The 22,333-nt window shown below is 45.7% G+C and overlaps 1 protein-coding gene across 2 annotated transcripts in view; it reads right to left on the reverse strand.

The window, feature by feature from the left end:
• Positions 1-556: 556 nt before the first annotated feature.
• The window catches only part of LOC116939370 (palmitoyltransferase ZDHHC17-like), a 32,141-nt gene continuing 10,364 nt past the window's right edge, over positions 557-22,333 (reverse strand). For both annotated transcript variants that reach the window (XM_076065146.1, XM_076065145.1), the window contains exons 6-17: positions 18,335-18,399; positions 14,615-14,777; positions 13,305-13,430; positions 12,180-12,322; positions 9,520-9,621; positions 7,824-7,944; positions 7,046-7,108; positions 5,979-6,072; positions 5,219-5,302; positions 3,006-3,169; positions 2,158-2,255; positions 557-1,324 (exon numbers count right to left, since the gene is read on the reverse strand). In XM_076065146.1, coding sequence (XP_075921261.1) covers positions 1,309-1,324; positions 2,158-2,255; positions 3,006-3,169; positions 5,219-5,302; positions 5,979-6,072; positions 7,046-7,108; positions 7,824-7,944; positions 9,520-9,621; positions 12,180-12,322; positions 13,305-13,430; positions 14,615-14,777; positions 18,335-18,399 — 1,239 coding nt within the window. In that variant the 3' untranslated portion in view covers positions 557-1,308. The remainder of the gene's footprint in view (positions 1,325-2,157; positions 2,256-3,005; positions 3,170-5,218; positions 5,303-5,978; positions 6,073-7,045; positions 7,109-7,823; positions 7,945-9,519; positions 9,622-12,179; positions 12,323-13,304; positions 13,431-14,614; positions 14,778-18,334; positions 18,400-22,333) is intronic.

The following is a 22,333-nucleotide window of genomic DNA, read 5'->3' on the forward strand; positions in this document are numbered from 1 at the left end:
TTAAAGCATAGGTGGAGTTTTATATGCACGAGTTACGTTCTCGAGGTCTGTTCACAAGTCGATTTGTCCAACTTTACTCCTGTCGATTCCAAACATGTACAGCGTGTACACTAAACACGGGGAATGGCTTTAAAGGTTGTAAGATCTCTTGTAGATGCCACTGGTTCTTCATGTTCTGTAGATGTAGATACCACCACTACCATATATTGCACGGCGGTTGAAGTTACCACTCTCGGTCCGAGCAGGCAACTCAGCATACGGACAGTTTTTTTCGTATCTCTCTGAACGTTTCGTAAGTCAAATGCTCATAAGTAGAGGACTGTTGTGTCCTGCATATCTTTCGGTAATGTCTTTGAAGTAAAACAAAAAAAACCACGAGGATTCAAAAGTAATAATGCATTTTTTTTGTAAACAAATGTCACGTATTTACGAGTCGAATTTATTCAAAATCTAGTGTGCCTCTGTGGCCGTGTCACGCATGGCAAGCATCTGCAAGGGGCCTTAAGAGTACGTACAGGTTATTACATATTATCGAAGGAGAAAATCCAGAGACATCCAGTGTTGTAATGTTTATTGTGGTTATCAATATGATCATTATTGTGTATCCGTTGCTGGATGGACTCATGCCATTGACACCCCCTTTACATAAACGAATCTCATCACTCCACATCTGCAGTGGCTGTAGTCTGTCGCTCATCCCATCCATCAGCCACCCATTCCGGAGATGTGTCCTTGGCAAGCTCATTTTACTTTCCCTCAACATTCAATCTGAGGTCTCTGAATTGCATTTGTTGAGTGATCCATGCGTACGATCAATGTGTCATCATGTAAATGAAGCGTGACATTGTTACAAATGCTTCAATATCTGTCCTGGGGGCATCGGTGTCAAGTTGACTTGGCAATGCAAGCTTCGTAAATGTCCATCGCATAGAAGTGTGGCTGCTTGTGTCTGTCGATTTCGTTGTACGATTATAAAACAGTGTAAAAAGACAAATATTCCATATATAAAGCCTCAACGAAAAATTATTTTCAGTTTTAATTAACAATATACAAAAACCCAAAGGCACTAACATAACTCTCAATTCATAAGCCACCGAGCAGATTTATGAGCCCATTATAGACACATTAAATTAACCAACAAAAAAATCATTAAATTGGCAATTTTTTAAAGTAACATTTTCAACTCAACATCCTGGTACCGACTTCTTCCAGGCGGAAAGATTTAGGTCTCTTCACCGAGGACCCCCGAAGGCCACCTCGTGAACATTCACAGAGAACAGCCTGATGACGATGGCTGAGTGAGCACTTTCATTTTTCTTTGTTTCTAAAAGTTCAAACAGTGAAACAAAAAAGTTGGATTATTATGATACGATATGTTGACGACCACGTTCAACAGGTACTTGTGAATTAAATTGATAATTTTTGTGGGTTTACCCTTCAACACACCGGTGTGCTGAACTCGTAACGAATTGGCATGTTTTGTTTACGTGACAAACCTTACTAACCGGCTGTGTCGGGTGGTGGCGGGTATAACGACACATTTACATTTACGCGATCCAACCCAAAAAACCTCATGGATAATACTGGTCGCGAAAGCTTACGTGTTAAAGTTACATCTTGCAATGGATCATTTATTCAAACAAGGTGAGAGTCTGGGCGAGCGGCTCGCACTGTGCCACGAAGCCGCCCCATTGTGCGTACCGCCACGTTAAATACACAACAGCAACGACCGTGATGATTTACGAGAAGGCTCGGAGAGCAACAACTGTGCTCGTGTACTACCCCACGGTTTTGGCTCTCTCAGCCAGCTCTGCACATTGCACAACATTCTGGTGGAAACTGCAATGCAATGCCCAGCACTTTGCATGGTTGCTCGACAAACGGTTTCCCGTAATGCACAGTATTTATGTGAAATCCGATTGCATTCAGATGATTTACAAAACAAACTATTATATTGTATAAATGCACAGGCATAATTAATTTCGGAGAGAACAGGTGTGAATGCTTTAGTGGTTGGATTGCTTGTACGTTTTTTTTTTTAAATATCGCGGTCGCTGAGCACGCTCAGCGGCCAACAACAGCACGATGAACAGACGGGACCGCGGCCAGCATACGACACGAGCGACATGGCCCGAGCGAGCGGAGCGGTGTTCTCACTTGTGAAGAAGCGGTGGCACGTGGGCATGCGTCCCGTGCTCGTGGTGGCACCTCTTTCTACTGACGTACTCTTCTACCGTCATCCTCAGAACAAGGAGCTGTCAGAGGTATAAAAAGTCGGGTCAGATAGGGAGCTTTACAAAAAACGATTTTCAACACAAGTCTGAAAAAATAAGAATAGGTTTTCATTTGATACTGGCAAAAAGGTCCCCAATTTTTTCAGGCACGAACTGGCGGGGAATGTTATGCTTTCCGATACGGTAAACTCAATTTAAAACGCACACGGCTGTCGAGTTAATGCAACGAACGTTACAACGGACCGAGGCACGCCGAGGTCAAACCAATTGCACCATGTGGCTGAAGCTTCCGCTATGTATACAGTCGCTGATTTAAATCACATTTCGCGCAAATATTTGTTCATTTAATGTTCACTTAATGTTAAAGCTGAGGATAGCCGTATTCAATACAGTCGTACGTTTCAGTGACATCGCTGGCTGGATTTTGTCCACGGGCTGTAGTTTGGATATCTCAGATCTAGCCTGAAGAGCACACGCTGAATGAGCTGCAATTAAGGTTTGCGATTAAATGGTCACATTTGGCGCCGATGAGAGATTCCCCCAGCATGCCTGCATGTGTCCGTGCGCGCATTGAATCACACCAAAACAAAGATCCCCCCCCCGTTCGAGCCTACGTATGCCTGTTGGGGCGAGTGCTGTTAGCGAGCACCTCTGATTGGCCGGCACGGCACGCGCGAGGCGGCGGCGGCGGCGTGGCTCGCGGGCCACACTCGCCCACTCTGTCTTCGCGACTCGCTCAGCCGCACGCACGCACGACGCCACGGTTCAAACCTGGTAGAGCTGCGTGCCCAGCGCATTCACCAACCACACGATGTGAAAGGCTGTGTTGAAGGCGGTCCAGGTGACCCATGGGGAGCAGGTGGCGATGCGCGCCACTCGGCTCCACGTGCCGTCCGGCCCTGCGGGGCCCCAACCCCCACACTCTGCATTCCAGACTGAGAGACACCCCCCCCCCCCCCCCCGCGTTCAACACTTCTGATAAATTATGCGGCTGGACGTGGTACAATGCGTACATTTAAGCAACATTTGTGTTTGTTTTGGTCAACATGTTTTTGTTCAAATCTATGTTGCTGAGCACAGGGCCAAAGGGCAAAAAAAAATCCAAGCGGCTAGCAATAAACAGCACTATTGAAGGCGTAATAGATGTGTTCATACGTTTCTTGAATTGAGAAAGGTTAGAAGAACTTGGGGAAAGATGTAGGACATTTGTGAAGCCGTAGAGTAGTGGTTAGGGCACTGCACCACGAACCTATGGACCTGAATTAGATTCCTAGCCGTGGCTAATGTCAGTGCTAAGTGATATTTGAACAGGTCATGGTTGCTCGCCCCACAACCCCCACTTCATCAAATGACCCTTACCATCATGGCGAAACATGGCCCAACAACCCCTGTGACCCCGACGATGCAAGGAGGCCTTCATCCATCAGTGGATTGGTAGATGATTGTACCACCACACTGATCAGTGTGAATTGATGGTGGGGATCATATGTAGGAGAGTAGAAGTGCAATTCAACTGAATGTTGCTGCACTGCCCTCTGCTGCCTACCATGTAGCCCCGTAGCAACCTTCTGTGCATGGTACCAGGTCACCAATCCACACACTGTCCATTGCTCAGCGTCCGAGATCTGACGAGACTGGGCTAGTTCCTGTGCAGTTTGGTCATAGGCAGTGACAACGATGAACCAACTGTTCATTTTCCCCATTGCATCTGTTTTTCTAGTCACGACTCTGTGGTGTGTGAAGATGCACTCGATGGGACGAGGAAAAACGACCCAATCACGGTCTCTTGGTTCAAGAGGCACCGTAATACGATAAAGTCCATAATATACGATAAAGCCATGCACCCGACAAAATCACCAATCAGAGATTTGCCCTCTCCCATACACGGAAAGAAGTGGGCGTGTGTTTGCCCATATATGGTCATTGCGGATCGTTAAATCGAGATCAATTGTATCGATTGCGCTCGGCCGACCCACAATTTACACGCATCAAAATTACATGGGTTAATCATAATTTGCGGGGATAATCATAATTTGCGGGGATAATCATAATTTGCGGGGTCAATCGCCGCGTCGACTTCATCGCCAATCGATCTATGGACCGAGTAAATATTGGATTGGGCTAATATCGGTGAGATCGGCGATTCCGTCGCAGTCCCCTTTCACTGAGACCACAGAGCGCATCACACGCTCGAGCCACCCACAGGGGTCCCTTCCTACTCGCCACGCGTCACGGATGAAGGGACCGCCTCAACGCCACGCGGGGGCGCGTGCACGCGCGGGATCCTGCGCTCGTTACGTCGAGAAACACAAACACAAGCAGCAGCAGCAGCAGCAGGCACCACTGGCCATGGCCATTTCAACGCCTGTCCATCGACTCAGTGTGGCAGAGTTGGGGAATGTTATGTGGCACAAGGGTGAGACAATAACTTGCACCCGTATTCATATTTTGTATGCATCGCGTCACTCGTGTGTGTGAATTGCAATGTTTTCCCGTTACACTCGTCACCACTACAGACGCGGGCAACAGATCATGCACTGGATTTCAAATAGGAAGGAGGACTAACAACGCAGATTATTAGAATCAATATGTACTCGAAGTCAAGTAAATTGCTCATCAACCTTTCTCCTCCCTTGTATGATGTTTAACTATTGCTGATATTTGTCTTCTACATTATCCTGTTGTTTTGTTCAACTCTGCACGTGATTGTTTCATTTATCTAAACTTACTCCGTGATTTTTACGCCGCCGCCGACCAACCAGCTTGGGCTGTGGACACCTCCAGTAAACCTTCCATGAAAATAAACATTCATCAACTTGCATGCGCTTCAAATATACGCCAGCCAGCGTTGCGTTATCGAGACTCGACACAGGACCGCGGCGCAGGAGATGTCGTCGTGCGGCGTCTTTGTTCCTTGCAGTTTCATGCAGAACTATTCGGTGCAGAGGCGTTGTAACGCATCCAACAGAATCGTCTCAACTCACAAAAGACGCATCCCCAGAGGAGCCACGTTAACCACGCCAGCGAGAACAGCATCAAGCCAAGGAAGTGCCTCCAATTCTTTGCACCTAGCGCAAACAAACAAACAAGGATGTCCGTTATCCCTCGACACCAGGACACACAATTTTAATGTATACATTTATGTCAACTAAACGTTTCTATATATATATTTTAAAAAAAATCCCACTTTTTTGTTGCAACGCTCATGCAATTGCAGCAGGAGTGTAAAAAGCAAGCACATGTCCTATCTTGCAACCAGAGCATCACTGGATGCCGCACTGCTATGCGTCCATGACTTCACACCGGTGTTAATTTTGTAAGTGAAATTGTAATGGGAACATTCGTAAAAAAACGTTCGATTTTAACTTGAGTCAACGATAGCTCGAAGTGGGTGTAAATAAATGAGGCTGAACGAAGGCGCAGACCAAGATAATTTAGCAACGGTATTTGAAACAGCAGTGCTCTGGAGGGACACACTAATTGATCATTCGTTTTATAAAAAAAACATTTAACGTGAACGCCGATTGGCTGACGTGATGATATTTGGAATGGGGGGGGGGGGTGGAGATAATATTGTCTGCCGAAACGTTTGACTGCTTAAGTTGGCTAGACGAAGGGGAATGACTAAACAAAATCGACAGACTAAGACTTTACTAAAGTTCCGCAGGCTGTCGTCAACTAGGCTAAGACTCGGAACTAAATGCAACGAGGTGCCGACGAAACTCACACTTACTCCCAACTTACCGACACAGTTTCCGATCCACCAGCAGTGGCTGTCATAACCCTCGATGCATCTGCCACACATGGGGCAGTGCTTGGAGAGGGGGGGCCTGGGTGCCTGGTTTGTGAAACGCAGCAGAAGAGGGGGTGCGCCGAGTCACGTGATGCACGCCAACACAAGCAAAGCAGGGCGTGCGAATGCACATCGTGCAGCCGCATAACGTGTAAGAATTAAGGAGCCAGCGTTTAGTTTAAATAGTCAATATGTTAGATATGTCCGGTACACCAATGAACATTGTGCGGTGGTCGTGTTTATTGCCGGTCCTGAGGCAATGATCAAAATTTTACAAATCGCTATGGGAATCGGTCCATTCATTGGACCACCACTGTCGATGTCCCACAAAGTGGTACGCGTTTTATTGACCCCAGAGGCATGATGCCCTCAGGGATTTGACCTCTCAACTTGTAAATGAGTCACACTCTTCCACAGCGCCACCCCGATTGCCTCTCCCATGATTTATATAAATGCTGATCGTCACTGAAGGCGCCTTCTTCAGCAGGCTTGATGATTTAAGTAAAACAGTTTGGGTTTCTGGGAGAGCAGATTTTTTTTCGTGGTTTGTGAACCCCACGTTGAAATGGATAACAAGCATGTGGTACTCGTCCACTCTTAATTGCACGTGGAGAGGGAGAACCGGTGGGGAGATCGTGATGGGAAGATTGTGTTTGTGCAATGACAGCACAGCCGGATGCCACGCTCGCCTGGCCGCCCTCCACAGGGAGTACCCGGTAGAGCCCTGTAATTATTCCGTGACTGAGACGGGAAGTTCGCCAGTGAGTGGCCTTGATTGACCCAACTCTCGCCTTACGTTTCTTCTCATATGGACCCCAAATGTGCTTTCTAAAGCTCAGCCAAACATTCCACTTTGCTTATTCAAGGTCAAGAAGTGTCCCCCCGCTCCCATCGCTGGCCCGCCCAGCGTTCAGCCTAGTCAAGAGACAGAGTGAAGGATGGAGTAAAGGATTGAGCAAGCGAAGGACTGAGAGCAGAGAGTATCATGCTGGGACCGAACCGTTCGGGGTGAACATACCAGGCAAATTATGCAATACGTGGACGCCGTGAATGTTCCAGCCTCAGCCATTTTGATGACCGTCTGCAAACCACGCACGCAATCGTAGTTTAACGCAACACACAAGCACATCAACACCAACACAGGTGCACATCGATTGGAAAATCCACACGGCAAGTTTACAATTTTCACCATCATCATCATCAACGTCATCAGTCCCATAACCATGGAGCTCAGGGGGGAACCAGTGATGCTTTAGCAATCAATTCTCCCCACCTCCTTTGCGACCGGCACGTCTACCCTATATCCTGTTGCCGACAATTAAACTTGCCAACATTGACGCAAAAACAGTTCTGAGAATGTTACCACTCTCTCGTAACCTTTTATGTGTTGATCGTGCTAAACACGCGAGCCCGGTAAAATGAGCCGGTGTTTTCTGGGGGGGGGCGAGGACTGTCGGCATTTACTCTGTAATAACCTTAGGCGATAATTTACAGTTATACATCCACTGCTTAACGGAGCCATCCCTGCACCGTGTAATTCATGATGGCCATTTGACCATACTACTGAAATGAGGGGGGTGAGAGAGAGGGTTTCCAGGACCAATTTAGGTATCAATAAACTCTGCACTAAGCCATGGCCATGAGTCGAACTCAGGCGAGCAGGGTTCATATCGCAGTACACGAACCACTGCGCCTCTGGTCTCCACGCCACTGCAGCTTCACTCAGAGAGCCGGCCAACGCGGCGCGGGCACGCTCGCACCTCGTTCCAGACGGTGTTGGGTGCACGTCTGCAGACCTGTCTCTGCTCTTGCTGGTTCCTGGCGATGCCGGGTGGAGGGCGTGCCACCTTTGCGAGGCAGTAAAATGCCGCTCCGCTCACAATCACGGCCATCGGCTGGGACCACGCGCCACCCACGTGTGCACACGGCCGTCAAAGAAACAATTCACGCGAAGGCGCAAGGAAATACAAATACAGCGTGGCAGCTAAATAAAGCTTTAACTGGTTGTTCTTTCGTGCCGATGGGCACCATGTGTTCAGCACTCTATAAAAACCCTGGCTTCCAGGCACCTCCAGCCACCACGTTTTTTTATGTTTGGAGTTGGTGGGGTCCAATAAAATGTTTACGGCACCAACAAAATGCTTATTAAAGTGTGTAGAACGTTGAGTGTGTGTGTGTAAAATTACTCTACAACATATTGAAAATAACCCTTTAAATTTAGATTTTATTTACATTATACTTAATTCAGCGGGAAGGGCCGTAGAAGCTTTTAGGCTCTATTTCATGGGCGTCCGATGTTATGCAGCACAGATCTTAGTTACAAGGTAATTATTAAATGTGAATCCCCAATTACTATGGATCAGTTACATTTATTAGAGGCACGAAGATCTAGATGCTCTGATTACTTACCTGTGATGAGGTTACATTGATTTTCTCGCCACAAACCTGAGAGCTACATGCCAAGCGTCGGGAGTAGAGTTGACTATTCCCACATGGCTCTCTCCCCCTTGCCTCTACTCGCAGCCTTCACCACTCCCAAACGCTCGTCCATTTCTCCCACCATGGACCCCTCCCCACTTCATCAATCCCTCTCTGCCTCCATCTCTCTCCCAATGCAATATATTTTTTTCTGAAAAAGAAGCTAATAACTCGGTGTGCTTTACCTGGTAATATAAACACATATATATTAGCGATTGGCTTACCTTTCCTATACTTTGCACCCCTATCATGTTTTCATATTGTTTGTTGTTGTAACTTTCTGACCTACCCATGCTGGACATTTGTGAAAAAGCACTTCATAGCTCATCGGAATCCTCCAGTATAAACAGTTTGATTCTGCGTTGTTAATTGACTTGCACATTCTATTCCAATAAGCATCATTTTACTGTTTTTTTTATTGTTTTGCGCTAACAATCACACAATTATGGTAACATACCTGCTGACATCGCCACACGTTGTTGTGTACGCATGCTACAAAACTGCCACCCGTCCACAAATGACATCACCGCGTCAATGTAAGAGCGCCAGTAATACACGACGGCAGCCTTGAAGTGCCGTTATTGGCTTCCTCTGCGTGCCAATAACGTCACGGCGATGTTTTGCTGAGACTGGAAGTGGCCATCGAGGTGTTGTGCATGGACGCTGCATCTCGTACCACCCTCAGCTCTTCCACAGGGGTGAGAGCCATGAGTATTGATGGGACGACTTAATTCATTTCTATGCTTAGAGCCACTCGAGCTGTCAATTTGTGAGACCTTTGAATACGAATGTGATCATTTTAACAAGAGGCTTTTGTCGTCAAACACTACAACAGCCAGCCGTGTACAGTGTTGGTTGTGCCGAGATGGTAGTCCATAGTGTTCATTGGAGATCAACATTAGAGCGATGTGCTTTCTGGTCCTGGGACCTACTAAGATGGAGAAAAACATATAAACAGCCAAACTCAAATGCGGTGCATTGTTCATCTCACTGTGGGTGAAAAGACAAAGGATATGAGGCCACAGCCAAAGAATCCAAGTGAAGTGCGTCCAGAGCAAGGTAGACGAGAAGGCAGCGAGCCGCGCTATCTTCTGGCTTTCCTGGAAAAACAGGAACCTGACAAAATATCACTAAGATAAGAGACAAAATATTCGCACAGTCTTTACGCACAGTTGGAGTTGACACCTGTCCTGGTTTTTGCAAGATATCATCACCTTTATGAGACCTCCTTTGCCAGAAACAAGATATAAGAATAGGTTTTACCCTTTTAACTGGCACAAAAAACTGACACCTTTATTCAAGGCATCATGTTTGCAATAACCACAACACAAGCAGTCAAAATGCAAACAAAAAAGACAACTCTGATAACAATAATATCATATCATAATAATAATATCAGAGAATAATATCAGAGTTGTCTTTTTTGTTTGCATTTTGACTGCTTGTGTTGTGGTTATTGCAAACATGATGCCTTGAATACAGGTGTCAGTTTTTGTGCCAGTTAAAAGGGTAAAACCTATTCTTATATCATCACCTTGTTGAGGCAGCTGTTCTGGGAAACCTGCGACCTTGTAATTCCAGAGGAAGATAACAGTCCCGGTTGTTGTGCTTAGGCTGGTCCCGGTTTTTCGTCAGTTGCGTAGTAATGGACTTTTAAAGTAACTCCAGACGCTAGTTATTGCGCACTCTTTTCAGTCCAGTCCATCACAAATGCGCACCGATCACACAGAGTAAGCTCTGTGGAATAACACAACATTGTTTTAAGTCTGTTGCAGAACTGGCTCAGGATGAAGGATGGACACGTAGTTCTCCCCCATTCCGCTATTATGAGAAATCCATCTTCCCACAATATGTCCCGTTTTTATTTTGGCAACCTTACACACGGTAGTGTTACGCAATATTTGAATACTGGAGTCAAATGGCTCGGTTACAGTATTCGATGAGCAAAGATCTCGATGCTGTAAATACATTTATTCGTGGTAAGTTTGCATTCTCTACTCGCCAAGAAAGCTGACAGCACAGCAAACAGGAACTGCAGTGGTTTGGCTGCACACGCGGGAATCCCTCTACCCACCCCCTGCCCTCCCTCGCCTAAAATGCAGGTAAAAATATCGTGAGGCAGTCGGGTGCAGTTGTGTATTGACATAGTAATTTTAAAGTCATGTAATGAAAAAACACACAAACGAAACTGAAGTTGATGTGATTTTCAGCAAAAGCAGTGAACATAAAAGAAAACTATACAAATATATTATGCCCTGTTATGGAGCATTATGTGGAATACCCCAGATAAAAACCATCTGGAAGCCCAGCAGTATTCACTTAACAAGCCTGACTGCTGATGAGACCTTGAAAATCAAAACTGGTCGAGTATACTGTAAAACCTTGGATTGCGAGCATAATTCGTTCCGGAAACGTGTTTGTAATCCAAAGCACTCGTATATCAAAGCACTCGTATATCAGTTGTGATCACGTGACGCTCAGCAGACAAAGCGTATACGTACTACTCGTATTGCAAGACCTCGCTCGTTTATAAAAAATAATATTTATTTTAATTTTTTGCTCGTCTTGCAAAACACTCGCAGACCAAGTTACTCTCAATCCAAGGTTTTACTGTATGTCTTTATGTTGAACTTCTTTCGCACCGTATGTATCCAACCGTGCTAATCGGAGGTGCAAAATTCTTGTATTGATAACTTAAATCGGGAAAGTAAAGAGGTCGACGGACTAAATTCTATGCTGTACAACTGAATACAGCTGGCTGAGCAGGCGAGATCATGTTGTGATCTAAGTCACCGAGGCAGCAGTAAGTTAACACTGGAGCCATACTCTTTGGTTCTATTGGGTAAAGTCACGTAGGTGAAAATAAAATAACAAAAAATCACGACGTTTCGGCCACAACACAAGCGGCCTTCATCAGGTGAAGGGACGAGACTGTCTGGAGGACAGTGCTAGAGTGGGAGCACTGTCCTCCTAGCAGTCACGAAAGCTTTAAATCTAGAACTGTAGCCATAGTAACTATTCTCCGTCCACTAAATTGTCACAATTCATTGAATTGTTTCTCATTTGTTCTGTGTCATTTGTACGTTCTCTTACCACCCTGAATAAACCAGTCGGACAGCACCTGCAACTGATTTTACAATGAGTGTAGCCTTGGGACTTTGAACTGAGCATTGGCAGCTGCGTGGTTGGTGAAACAGTTTATGTGTATTAATGAACTGCAGTGGCCGGGCTTGGTGGATCTGTCAGGTAGCTGAAGCATAGCAACTGGGCTTTGCAGAGTACATGGTGTTAAAGGAAAGGCTGCAGACTGGACCAAAGAGTTGGCTGCACCAGGAGGAGCAGATATCTCTAAGCCACGTGTTCCCCTTTCTGTTCCTCAGCGAGTTTCCGACCGGTCACCTCGATCTGTGCTTATTTCGAAAATTGTAGATTGTTTGGTTTATCTCAAGCCACCTTCAATAATTGCGATAATGTACCATACACATACTATGAAATATCCATTGAAAGGTGTGGATGAATGCCGAGTATTTAACGGGTGAATAGATAGAAGTGAAAGAAGTCGCCTCGATTCCTCATTGCACTCCAGTGACTTGCAATATGATGATGAGTGTAGAAGGCCGTGGAGAATAAGGTGGCAGTAAGCCTGAGGGGTGCATGTTTTGCCATTGTGGTACCTTGTGACTAAGGCACTGGAACCCCACACGGCGGACAGCAGGGTGCCTTTGAGCAGCCATGACTCAGACTTCAACGTCAGCACGCCGCCCACCAGCCCGAACGACAGCCCGGCAAGGAGCCACACCAGCACCATGCCTAGACTCTGCATGCATCCAGGAGGTAATAGCACTTCATGTTTAGACCGGGGGTGTCATGATGTGCCATCGATTAGTAACGATTCTTAAGCTCACGATGCACGAGACGAACCGCTTGTGTAAGAATCAGTGTTTTCATTCTATATATGATCATCTTGTTTATGCTATGGTGGTCACCCAGACTGGGTAACAATATGCATTGATTGAAGAAGAAGAAGAGGAAGAAGAGGAAGAAGAAGAAGACGAAGAAGACGAAGAAGAAGTAAAATTACACAAGGTTGACCCGAAACAAATTCAAGATTGGAACAGCCACTATTCTTTAAATTTGTTTTATATTTTCCCCAGGATTATCCCATTTGAGCTATGAATTTCTTGCTGGTACCCCTTGCCAGCAGAAGGGCCTCTAGTGGAAAACTGGCCAATTCTTCCAGGCTTGCATGATGTCTCGTAAGAGGTGGGAGTACCCACACAGCACTCCTCCACCAAACGTGGCCTACAGATCACTGAACTGTTAAACATTGGTTACACTTCATTAATGTGCAAGCCCTTGAATGTGCAAGTATATACGGTATACATTTAAGATTAAACAATGGCAGGAAAACAAAACTTGTGCACCTAAATAATCATTTATTGTGAAGTTTTTTTTATCTTTTCTAATCCTTCCATTATTAAACAATGCTTCCTGAATTAAGCCATGTGCAAATCTGTCTATACGCCAAATTCTAATAATGCTTTGACTGCCTCCCGTGAGTACCTGCTATGGTTGCCACCTGTTCTGGTTTCCCAAGGACAGGTGGCAACCATAATACATTTACATGTAGCGTGTAGTTCATCCCTCTTCTGGTATTGTGAGATATTCTTCTGCCCGTGATATGCGCCGTTTGTTTTGTACCCGAGAGGTGGCGACCCTCGTACACCAGCACACGCGGGCGCTTGTGCGCGTGCAAACACAGCGCAAGCCGCGCGCACGTTCCCCAGCGTGAAACTCGCCTTGCGGGACTTGAGTGCGTGCATAAGGCGCGATCCGTGGAGGCCTCGTGTCTTGCGCGCCTCCACCAGCAGCCGGGCCACTAAAGAGGCCTTCGTCCGTACAGCCATTATCAACGGCGTTTCACCCTGAGAGGTCGGGAGGGGATGGAGGGGCGGGTATCGCACCTCGTCTCAGGACACACGCGGGCACTTGCACAGATGTAATGACAGGGTGCCATCTGTTGACCAGAGTGACAGGGTACCCTCTGTTGACCAGGAGGGATAATCACGAGTATGGGCGCGTTATATAATAACCAACCAGAAGGGGGGTGTAACTGGGTTAAAGGTAAAAGGTGGGGTCAGTCGGGAAGCTGCTCGAAGGTTCTAGAAGGAGGCGTGGCCGGAGGCGGGGCCTGGCCACGCCGGGGAGTATATAAGGGGGACGTGACCGAAGGTTCGGGGCTGTCGTGGGGTCCGGGTCCCGGCTGCCGTCTCTGTCTTCGCCGTCATCTCTCTTCATCGTCCGGCCGCATGGCCGATTCTCTGCACGGCTCCCATCGTCGTCGTGGCTATATTAGTCAGCCAGCTATTTCGTTAGACGCTGAAGATGGGGCTGTGTAGATGGGTCAGCCATGCGTAGCCGTGTATATATATGTCGCCCAGTGATTGTGCCTGAAGTGTGAGAAATAAATAAGAAGCCCTCTACACGCTGTGTTTCGGAAGTCGCTCACTACACACTTGTGCACGAGGGAAAAGCGAAGTGAACCCGACAATTAAGCGGTGTTCGGATCTGCAGAGATAAATGTGAAATGTCGTAATGGTCCACGTTTTCCTGGTAGACAGCATGAAGCATTTTAAATATTAAGTTGTGCTTGTCGATCAGACTCTGAAGATCAATGTGGGTCAACAAATATGAATAGTTTTTTTTTTTACACTTTCCAATTTAAGCTGAAAGCATTCATGCTTTAGCTTTGTCTGTCTGTAACAGTGAGGGGAGGGGCACTCTTAACTTTTGTGAATATGGTCAAATATTAACCAAACTGTCGAAGAAAGTTGTATTGCTATTGGCCACTTGCCCTATTGAATTTAAAAGTGGTAAAATTGATCAAAGGGTTACCCAAAACTTGGAGACACAAAAAGGACACATATAACACAGCATTCCATACTACCAATAAAATACATTTAAAAGACCTATGCGATGGAAAAGCATTACATGAGCCATGCATGGGTATCATTTACCCACATTTTTGTTGTTACACACGACCAGACCTTGTTTTTGTTACTTAAACTCGTAGTGGCTCGTCTGGCACGGACCCATGCAGAAGCGGTACCTCTTTGTTGACGATGTCGATCGGAGCTCCGGCATCGAGCAGCACCTGTGTGGGGATCCCCGCGCCGCCCTGCACGGAGTAGTGCAGCACCGAGTTGCCGTGCAGCTGGTCCACGCGCCCCAGAGATGCTCCACACTGCACCAGCATGCGCGTCGGTTCCGGGCTACGTGCGCGTGAGTCCGCGCGTGCAAGACGTGTTGGAGTGGGTTTATACATTACATAGCATGACTTCTACTACGTTTTTATATATAAATCTGTAGTGGTTGATTTCACTCGGACAACTTTTGTCTTTCTTCCGACACCACTTTATTTACAGTTCTCCACATGTCCTCAACGCTTCACAGTTCCCCTGCTTGCCACGGCTCGCTCATCGCGCCTCACTCGACTCGCTCGCCGCCTTTGTCTCTCCAATCTCCACTTCTCCGTCAGCTCCGCTATCACCGTGCTCTCTCCACTGCTGGCTGCTTCGTCTCTGCTTCTCCGTCAGCTCCGCTGTCACTGTGCTCTCTCCACTGCTGGTTGCTTCGTCTCTGCTCTCCGCTCTCCGCTCTCACTGTGCTCTCTCCACTGCTAACTGCTTCGTCTCTGCTCTCCGCTGTCCGCTATCACTGTGCTCTCTCCACTGCTGGCTGCTTCATCTCTGCTCTCCGCTATCACTGTGCTCTCTCCACTGCTAACTGCTTCGTCTCTGCTCTCCGCTCTCACTGTGCTCTCTCCACTGCTGGTTGCTTCGTCTCTGCTCTCCGCTCTCACTGTGCTCTCTCCACTGCTGGCTGCTTCGTCTCTGCTCTCCGCTGTCACTGTGCTCTCTCCACTGCTGGCTGCTTCCACTTCAGCTCCGCTTTCCTCTCTCCACTGCTGGCTGCCTTCACTTCAGCTCTGCTCCACGTCCTGCTTCGTCCAGCCCCCGAATCCAACTCCCCCTTTCTCCTCGCGTCCCCCCAGTTTATCCCCGCTCTCATTACTCTCCAATTAATTAACCCGCGTCCCAAGGACGCTCCGCGTGCCCGTGCGCCTGTTACTTCTCCAGACTTTAAGACGCCACTTCAGCCCTGACAACAACACCAGCCAATCACACTTCAGCCCTGACAACAACACCAGCCAATCACAGCCGTCTCTGGCTCCCTAGCTTAATTGGCCTAATCGTTACCTCATCGTCCCAACCATCGCACCTGGCTGTCCCCATATGACCCATACTGTCCTGCCCCCCCCCCCCCCTGCGCGATCTCACCATTTACCCCCATGCGCCTATTTATTCCACTACATCTATAAGGGATAAGGGATGACCACAGATGAGGCTGGTGATAGAATGGCAGCCAAAGAAAGGAATGCACCCCATGTGGATGACCACTGCATGCGAGATGGATTACGGCATCGCAAGACCGTGGGGGGGGCATGGCAACAATGTGGGAAGGCCTAATCTGGGAGTCGGTAGATCATGGCTATGTAAGATGATATCGACGATGATGGGAAGATTTACCTGAAACCTATCGCGCTTTTAGGACAGTGAACATAGCATTCTTTTGGATAACTTTTAAAGGTGTAATTGTTTAGCGTTAATGAGGGAATTGAATATAGCAGGGTTATACAAACTTTGTAAAATCTGCTAATTTGGAGGGAATTCCAAAGTTGGGTGGTTTAAGATTAAAATCAGAAAGATAAGTGTTGTGACCTACAGTGTGGTGGTTTGATGCAGTATGGATGAGAGGAAACAGTGTCTGGTAGACTTGAGCCCTCAACATGGGTGGAGGAATCAATAAGTGAAGTTCATTGGAACGGTAACCATGGTAGTTGTGATAGGATAGTGAAGAAGACGACTGACCACCGGTGAGCCAGTGGTGACTGGAGGGAACTGGTGATGGCTGGATTTGTTAAATCAAATGAGACGGTGGCAGTGCAACATTGGTGTGAGCACAAACTGCATTGTGGGTAATACAGGCTTCCATCAGTCCTTGCACGTAATAAATGTGATGTAACATTGATAAAAATACATCTTCATACGCTATGTCAGTTAATTAAGTCTGTGTATTTAACCATAATGCAATAACACACTTATTTTTCACCCTATATTGCTTTTTTGTTATTAACCAGACCCCTTATTTGAAAAGAGAGTGCTCTTGCCAATAATTCTGGCAACCTACCAATATTTGTTTCACAGGTTCTAACTCTGCTGAGTATACACAGATAGTCGAAACCATTTTAATAAATATTTGCTCGTGTAAGCAAATGCTGCTGAATGAGTCTGGTCTAGAAAGACCATCAGCTGATGAGACGAAAATACTGAAATGTAATGTAGAGACAAGCATTCGTTTACTGTTCTGCCTATACAAATATCTTAGCAGAAATATGAGTGCACGCGAAACCATTTATGTGCTGATAACAGTACACAATGCAGTGCCATGTGTACTGTACAGCGCAATAGTTTCCTGACAATCTACTTTTGCAGCAATATGAATTGTTGCACTGTGAACCCAAATGCTCCCACGGGTCTACACTCTCCCACTTCACCACCCCATGCACTGTTTAGCATAAAGTCAATAACGTCAACGACCCGCACAGCGTGGGGAGGATCTCATCCAGCAGTGGACTGACCAAGGGCTGTCAATGTACACGCGATATTTTACCACGTGAGTTGACAATCCATTGTTGTAAATCAGAGGTATGCCAAAAATGAAAGGAGATACATTTTCGGATGATAGGCGTTACGGTTTCCAATGACAATTTTGTAACTGTGAACCGGGATTATTTTCATACTCGCAAATCATTAGCAAACGATCATAATCACGATCCATGGGCAGATAACCCGTAGGTGTCCATTGCACATTTTATCATTTGTTTAAGCTTTCCTGTCTTGTGCCAATATGCTCAAGGTGTGCCACATCTTTCTGGCACCAATATCTTTCGTCTTCAAGTCATTCTCTGTTAGGTCTTCCTCGCTTTCCAGTTCCTTCCAGACCATACTTGGCTACAATTCCCTCCCTCCAAATAAATGCATAAACGTAATAGGCCATACCCAACAACGTGGGGTCCGTGCAATAAAACCGGCTGTAGGTTTGTTGAAATGCATACGTATGTCTCTTTCTTCATCAGCTAGTAAGATAAATACAGTATATCTATTATTAATATATTTTTTATATTGTGGCTCTAAAGAGGGATTTGGTGATTGCAGTGAAGTCGTCCAATCCCTAATGTCTCCGGCCACCACTACCAACTGGTGCGCTCGCACACTGCCTCCACCCTCTTCCATAACCCCCAGCACGACCCAAATAAGCCCAACCCAGTGTCCTGAGGAAGAGGCAGGGCCTAAACAGAGAGGCGGGGCTGAAAGAAGAAGAGGTGGGTCCTGAAAAGGAAAGGCGCAGAACCAAAAGAGGGAAGTGATGAAAGGGGCCTGATCATGAAGGGTTAGGGCCTCATCAGGAAGGGATGGGGCCCAAGGAAGAAAGGAAGGTGCCTGCAGACATACAATTTGCTATTGATTTAAGGTAATAGAAGCATAGACTCATATACGTGCAGCAGTACCACAGATGCGGCCACAAAGCCAACTAATTTAATGTAAATGTAGGCACTAAAAAGAATCAACCTTTTGTTTGGCTCTTGTCATAACAATCTGGCAAGCATGTTGGCAATGGATGGCAACATATATGGCAATCTGGTGGTGGAAGCTGACAATCCCTAACAACGTGAAACTGTTTTCAATGACCGTGGTTCTGTACTCACCCCTGAGTCCGAAGTGCCGCCAACATGATTGGCGTCCGCCCGTGCTTGTCAAGCAGATCAATGTCCTGCATGATAGACACACATTGTCACCGCTAGAGCCCCGCTTATTCCATCACATGTTCAGGATTCACAGTCACAAGTACCCGTGACTCAACATCACACAGTAGAAATTTACTTTGCTTCAGAAAAAGAAAAAAAAAACATTAACTTTGCAGGAACTTTGTCATTTAGTTATATACAGATAATAACAATACTGTGCATGTTTTATTGTTATGATTGTCCACAGCTTAGAATAATTTTGGTTTGCCCAATAACGAGAAAGCAGATATCATGCACGACGTCATGTACAACCAAACGAGTCAAATGACGGAAAACAATCTCAATATTACACTGATACAGGATGTGAAGAATTCCACATTTCTTGAATTACAGTATATATTTATTATATCACCTATTAATGTGAATTACAATCAGCAAATTTTATACATACATATTCTTGTGTCTTTCAGTAAAGTCACGAAGATAGTTTCAAAGAAAATAACAAAAAATAACAAAAAACTACGATGTTTCGATCGCAACACAAACAATCGTCATTAGGAGAAAAAATAGCGGGAAAGCTGCTGTAGCAGGCTGTTTTAAAGGTTTGAAATGGGTGTAGCCCAAGGGTCATAAGCGAAATGGGCGGAGCTAGTGACGTTAAAGTGAGAAATTAGCATATCAATGTAAGATCGGAGAGCTACCTCCACGACGATGAAGCTGTGGAGGTGGCCATTGTATTGTGAGAGATTAGCATGTCAATGTAAGACAAAGCATTAGAGGTGGCCATTGTATTGTAAGAGATTAGCATGTCAATGTAAGACGAAGCTATGGAGGTGGCCATTGTATTGTGAGAGATTAGCAAGTCAATGTAACATTGCACAGCCACTGCCACATCGAGGAAAACGAGCAACGGTGGCTGTGTTAGTGAGACATTTAACCTGTGAATGTAAAGACATTTAACCTGTTAATGTTAAACCAGAGTTGAAAATAACTACTAACATCGGAAGGTAGGATGAAGACATCACAGCCAGTTATGACTTAGGCTGGTTAATAACGTCCTTCCAATGATTGCACAGTTTGTACCCATCTTCTCGATTGAAATTGTCTGTGTCTATATATGTGGGTGGCTTCATGAACAAATCTTTGTTGATAGCCAGTGGGTTTGCAAAGTACCTTCGTCTTAGAGAAATCAATTTGGTGTGAGCCCACTGCATTAAAACAATGATCAGCCACGGCCGAGGTATTGGTCCTACCAGGTTTCAAATCTGTCTTATGTTCACGAACAGGGTCCGAAACATGTCGCTTAGTTTCCCCAATGTAACTACTGCCGCAGACACAGCTTAGTTTGTAGACGCCGGGGTATTGCATGTCAGGGATGACATCCTTCACAGATGGGATCAGATCACAAATTTTATGTACTGTGTTATATCGAACCTGGATTTTGTGTTTGCTCATGATTTTGGAAATCTTTTTAGTGACCCCTGCTATGTATGGAAAGGTGATGGTTTTGATTGGCTCCTCAGATGGTTCTTTCCCAACGTTGGGGTGATAGCTTTACGGATTGTGTGGTCTGAATATCCATTCATCTTGAGAGCTTGGTGTACGTGTTCCAGTTCACTGGCAAGGTGATGACAGGCGGAAAAACATCGAGCTCTATGGTGTAGAGTTTTGATGAAGGAATTTTTCTGGGATGGATGGTGGTGGAAGTCAGGTTTTAGGTAGGCATCTGTATGGGTGGCTTTCCTGTAAACTAAGTTGTGTCTGCGGCAGTAATTATATTGGGGAAACTAAGCAACATGTCTCGGACCGTGTTCGTGAACATAAGGCAGATCTGAAACCCGGTAGGACCAATACCTCGGCCGTGGCTGATCATTGTTTTAATGCGGTGGGATCACACAAAATTGATTTCTCTAAAACGAAGGTACTTTGCAAGCCCACTGGCTATCAACAAAGATTCGTTTATGAAGCATCCACATATATAGACACAGACACAATTTCAACCGAGAAGATGGGCACAAACTGAGCAATCATTGGAAGGACGTTATTAACCAGTTTAAGTCAAAACTGATTGTAATGTCTCCATCCTACCTTCCGATGTTAGTAGTTATTTTCAACTCTCTGGTTTTACATGAACAAGTTATATGTCTCACTAACACAGCCACCGTTGCTGGTTTTCCTCGATGTGGAAGTGGCTCTGCAATCTTACATTGACATGCTAATCTCTCACAATACAATGGCCACCTCCGCAGCTTCGTTTTACATTGACTTGCTAATCTCTCACAAGACAATAGTCACCTCCACAGCTTTGTCTTACATTGCCATGCTAATCTCTCACAAGACAATAGTCACCTCCACAGCTTCGTCTTACATTGACTTGCTAATCTCTCACAATACAATGGCCACCTCCATAGCTTCGTCTTACATTGACTTGCTAATCTCTCACAAGACAATGGTCACCTCCACAGCTTCGTCTTACATTGACTTGCTAATCTCTCACAAGACAATGGTCTACTCCGCAGCTTCGTCTTACATTGACTTGCTAATCTCTCACAAGACAATGGTCACCTCCACAGCTTCGTCTTACATTGACTTGCTAATCTCTCACAATACAATGGCCACCTCCACAGCTTCATCTTACATTGACTTGCTAATCTCTCACAAGACAATGGTCACCTCCACAGCTTCGTCTTACATTGACTTGCTAATCTCTCACAATACAATGGCCACCTCCATACCTTCGTCTTACATTGACTTGCTAATCTCTCACAATGCAATGGTCACCTCCACAGATTCGTCTTACATTGACTTGCTAATCTCTCACAAGACAATGGCCACTTCCACAGCTTCGTCTTACATTGACATGCTAATCTCTCACAAGACAATGGTCACCTCCACAGCTTCGTCTTACATTGACATGCTAATCTCTCACAATAAAATGGCCACCTCCGCAGTTTCGTCGTCGTGGAGGTAGCTCTCCGATCTTACATTGATATGGAAATTTCTCACTTTAACATCACTAGCCGAGCCCACTTCGCTTATGACCCTTGGGCTACAAACATTTCAAACCTTTAAAACATCCTACCTCAGTAGCTTTCCCGCTATTTTTTCTCCTGATGACGATTGTTTGTGTTGCGATCAAAACGTCGTAGTTTTTAAAATTTTTCTATGAACCTATCTACGTGACTTTAACGAAAGACCCAAGATATTAATTCCTGTAGTCACGAAAGCTTTAAGTCAAGATTTTATACATATAAATACTCTGCAACCACGAACCACCCATGAATGAAACTCTTAACACTTGAAAGGGCAGGGCATAGAATTTCAAATGATTACCACTAGATGCCTCTCCCAGTGCACAAACAGCTCCTAGCCTCAGTCATTCGCAAGACAACACTGCCTCAACTTTGGATAGGTCGCACGGGACCCCAAGACCTGGCGCTACACTCTTGGCCCCCAAGATCTCCAGACATCACCACACCCCGCGACTTTTTCTTATGGGGATACGTCAAAGACCCTGTTTTTGTGCCACCATTAGCGACTAATCTGGATGACCTCAAGAACAGAACCACAGCAGTGGTGACTTCAGTGGAAGGAGACACTTTGAGAGGCGTTTGGGACGAATTCAACTATCGTCTCGATGTTGTCCGTACAGCAGGTGGAGGGCACATAGAGCATTATGAAATGGTTAGTAAAACTTGCTAACTCATTAAAACCGTTTGTAACTTTTCGTGTAATTGTAAAATGTTGCCATCGTGAAATATACTGCTTGAAATCGGGTCCATCTTTTTTAAACACCCTGTATATATAAAATAAAAAACCTCTGAATTTCCACAACATGTACGAGAAGTAATATTTCCAAAGGCAATATACTTCAGTGTCTGAAGTCTGATCCCGTTAAAATTAAACTTGGAGGCACGGGCAACGCAAAGGAGCCCAATGGACCCAACTTACCGAGACATC

This window comes from Petromyzon marinus, chromosome 6 (assembly GCF_048934315.1).
Source record: "Petromyzon marinus isolate PM22_M1 ecotype Great Lakes invasive population chromosome 6, UKy_Petmar_22M1.pri1.0, whole genome shotgun sequence".
In the NCBI taxonomy this organism is placed as follows: Eukaryota; Metazoa; Chordata; class Hyperoartia; order Petromyzontiformes; family Petromyzontidae; genus Petromyzon; species Petromyzon marinus.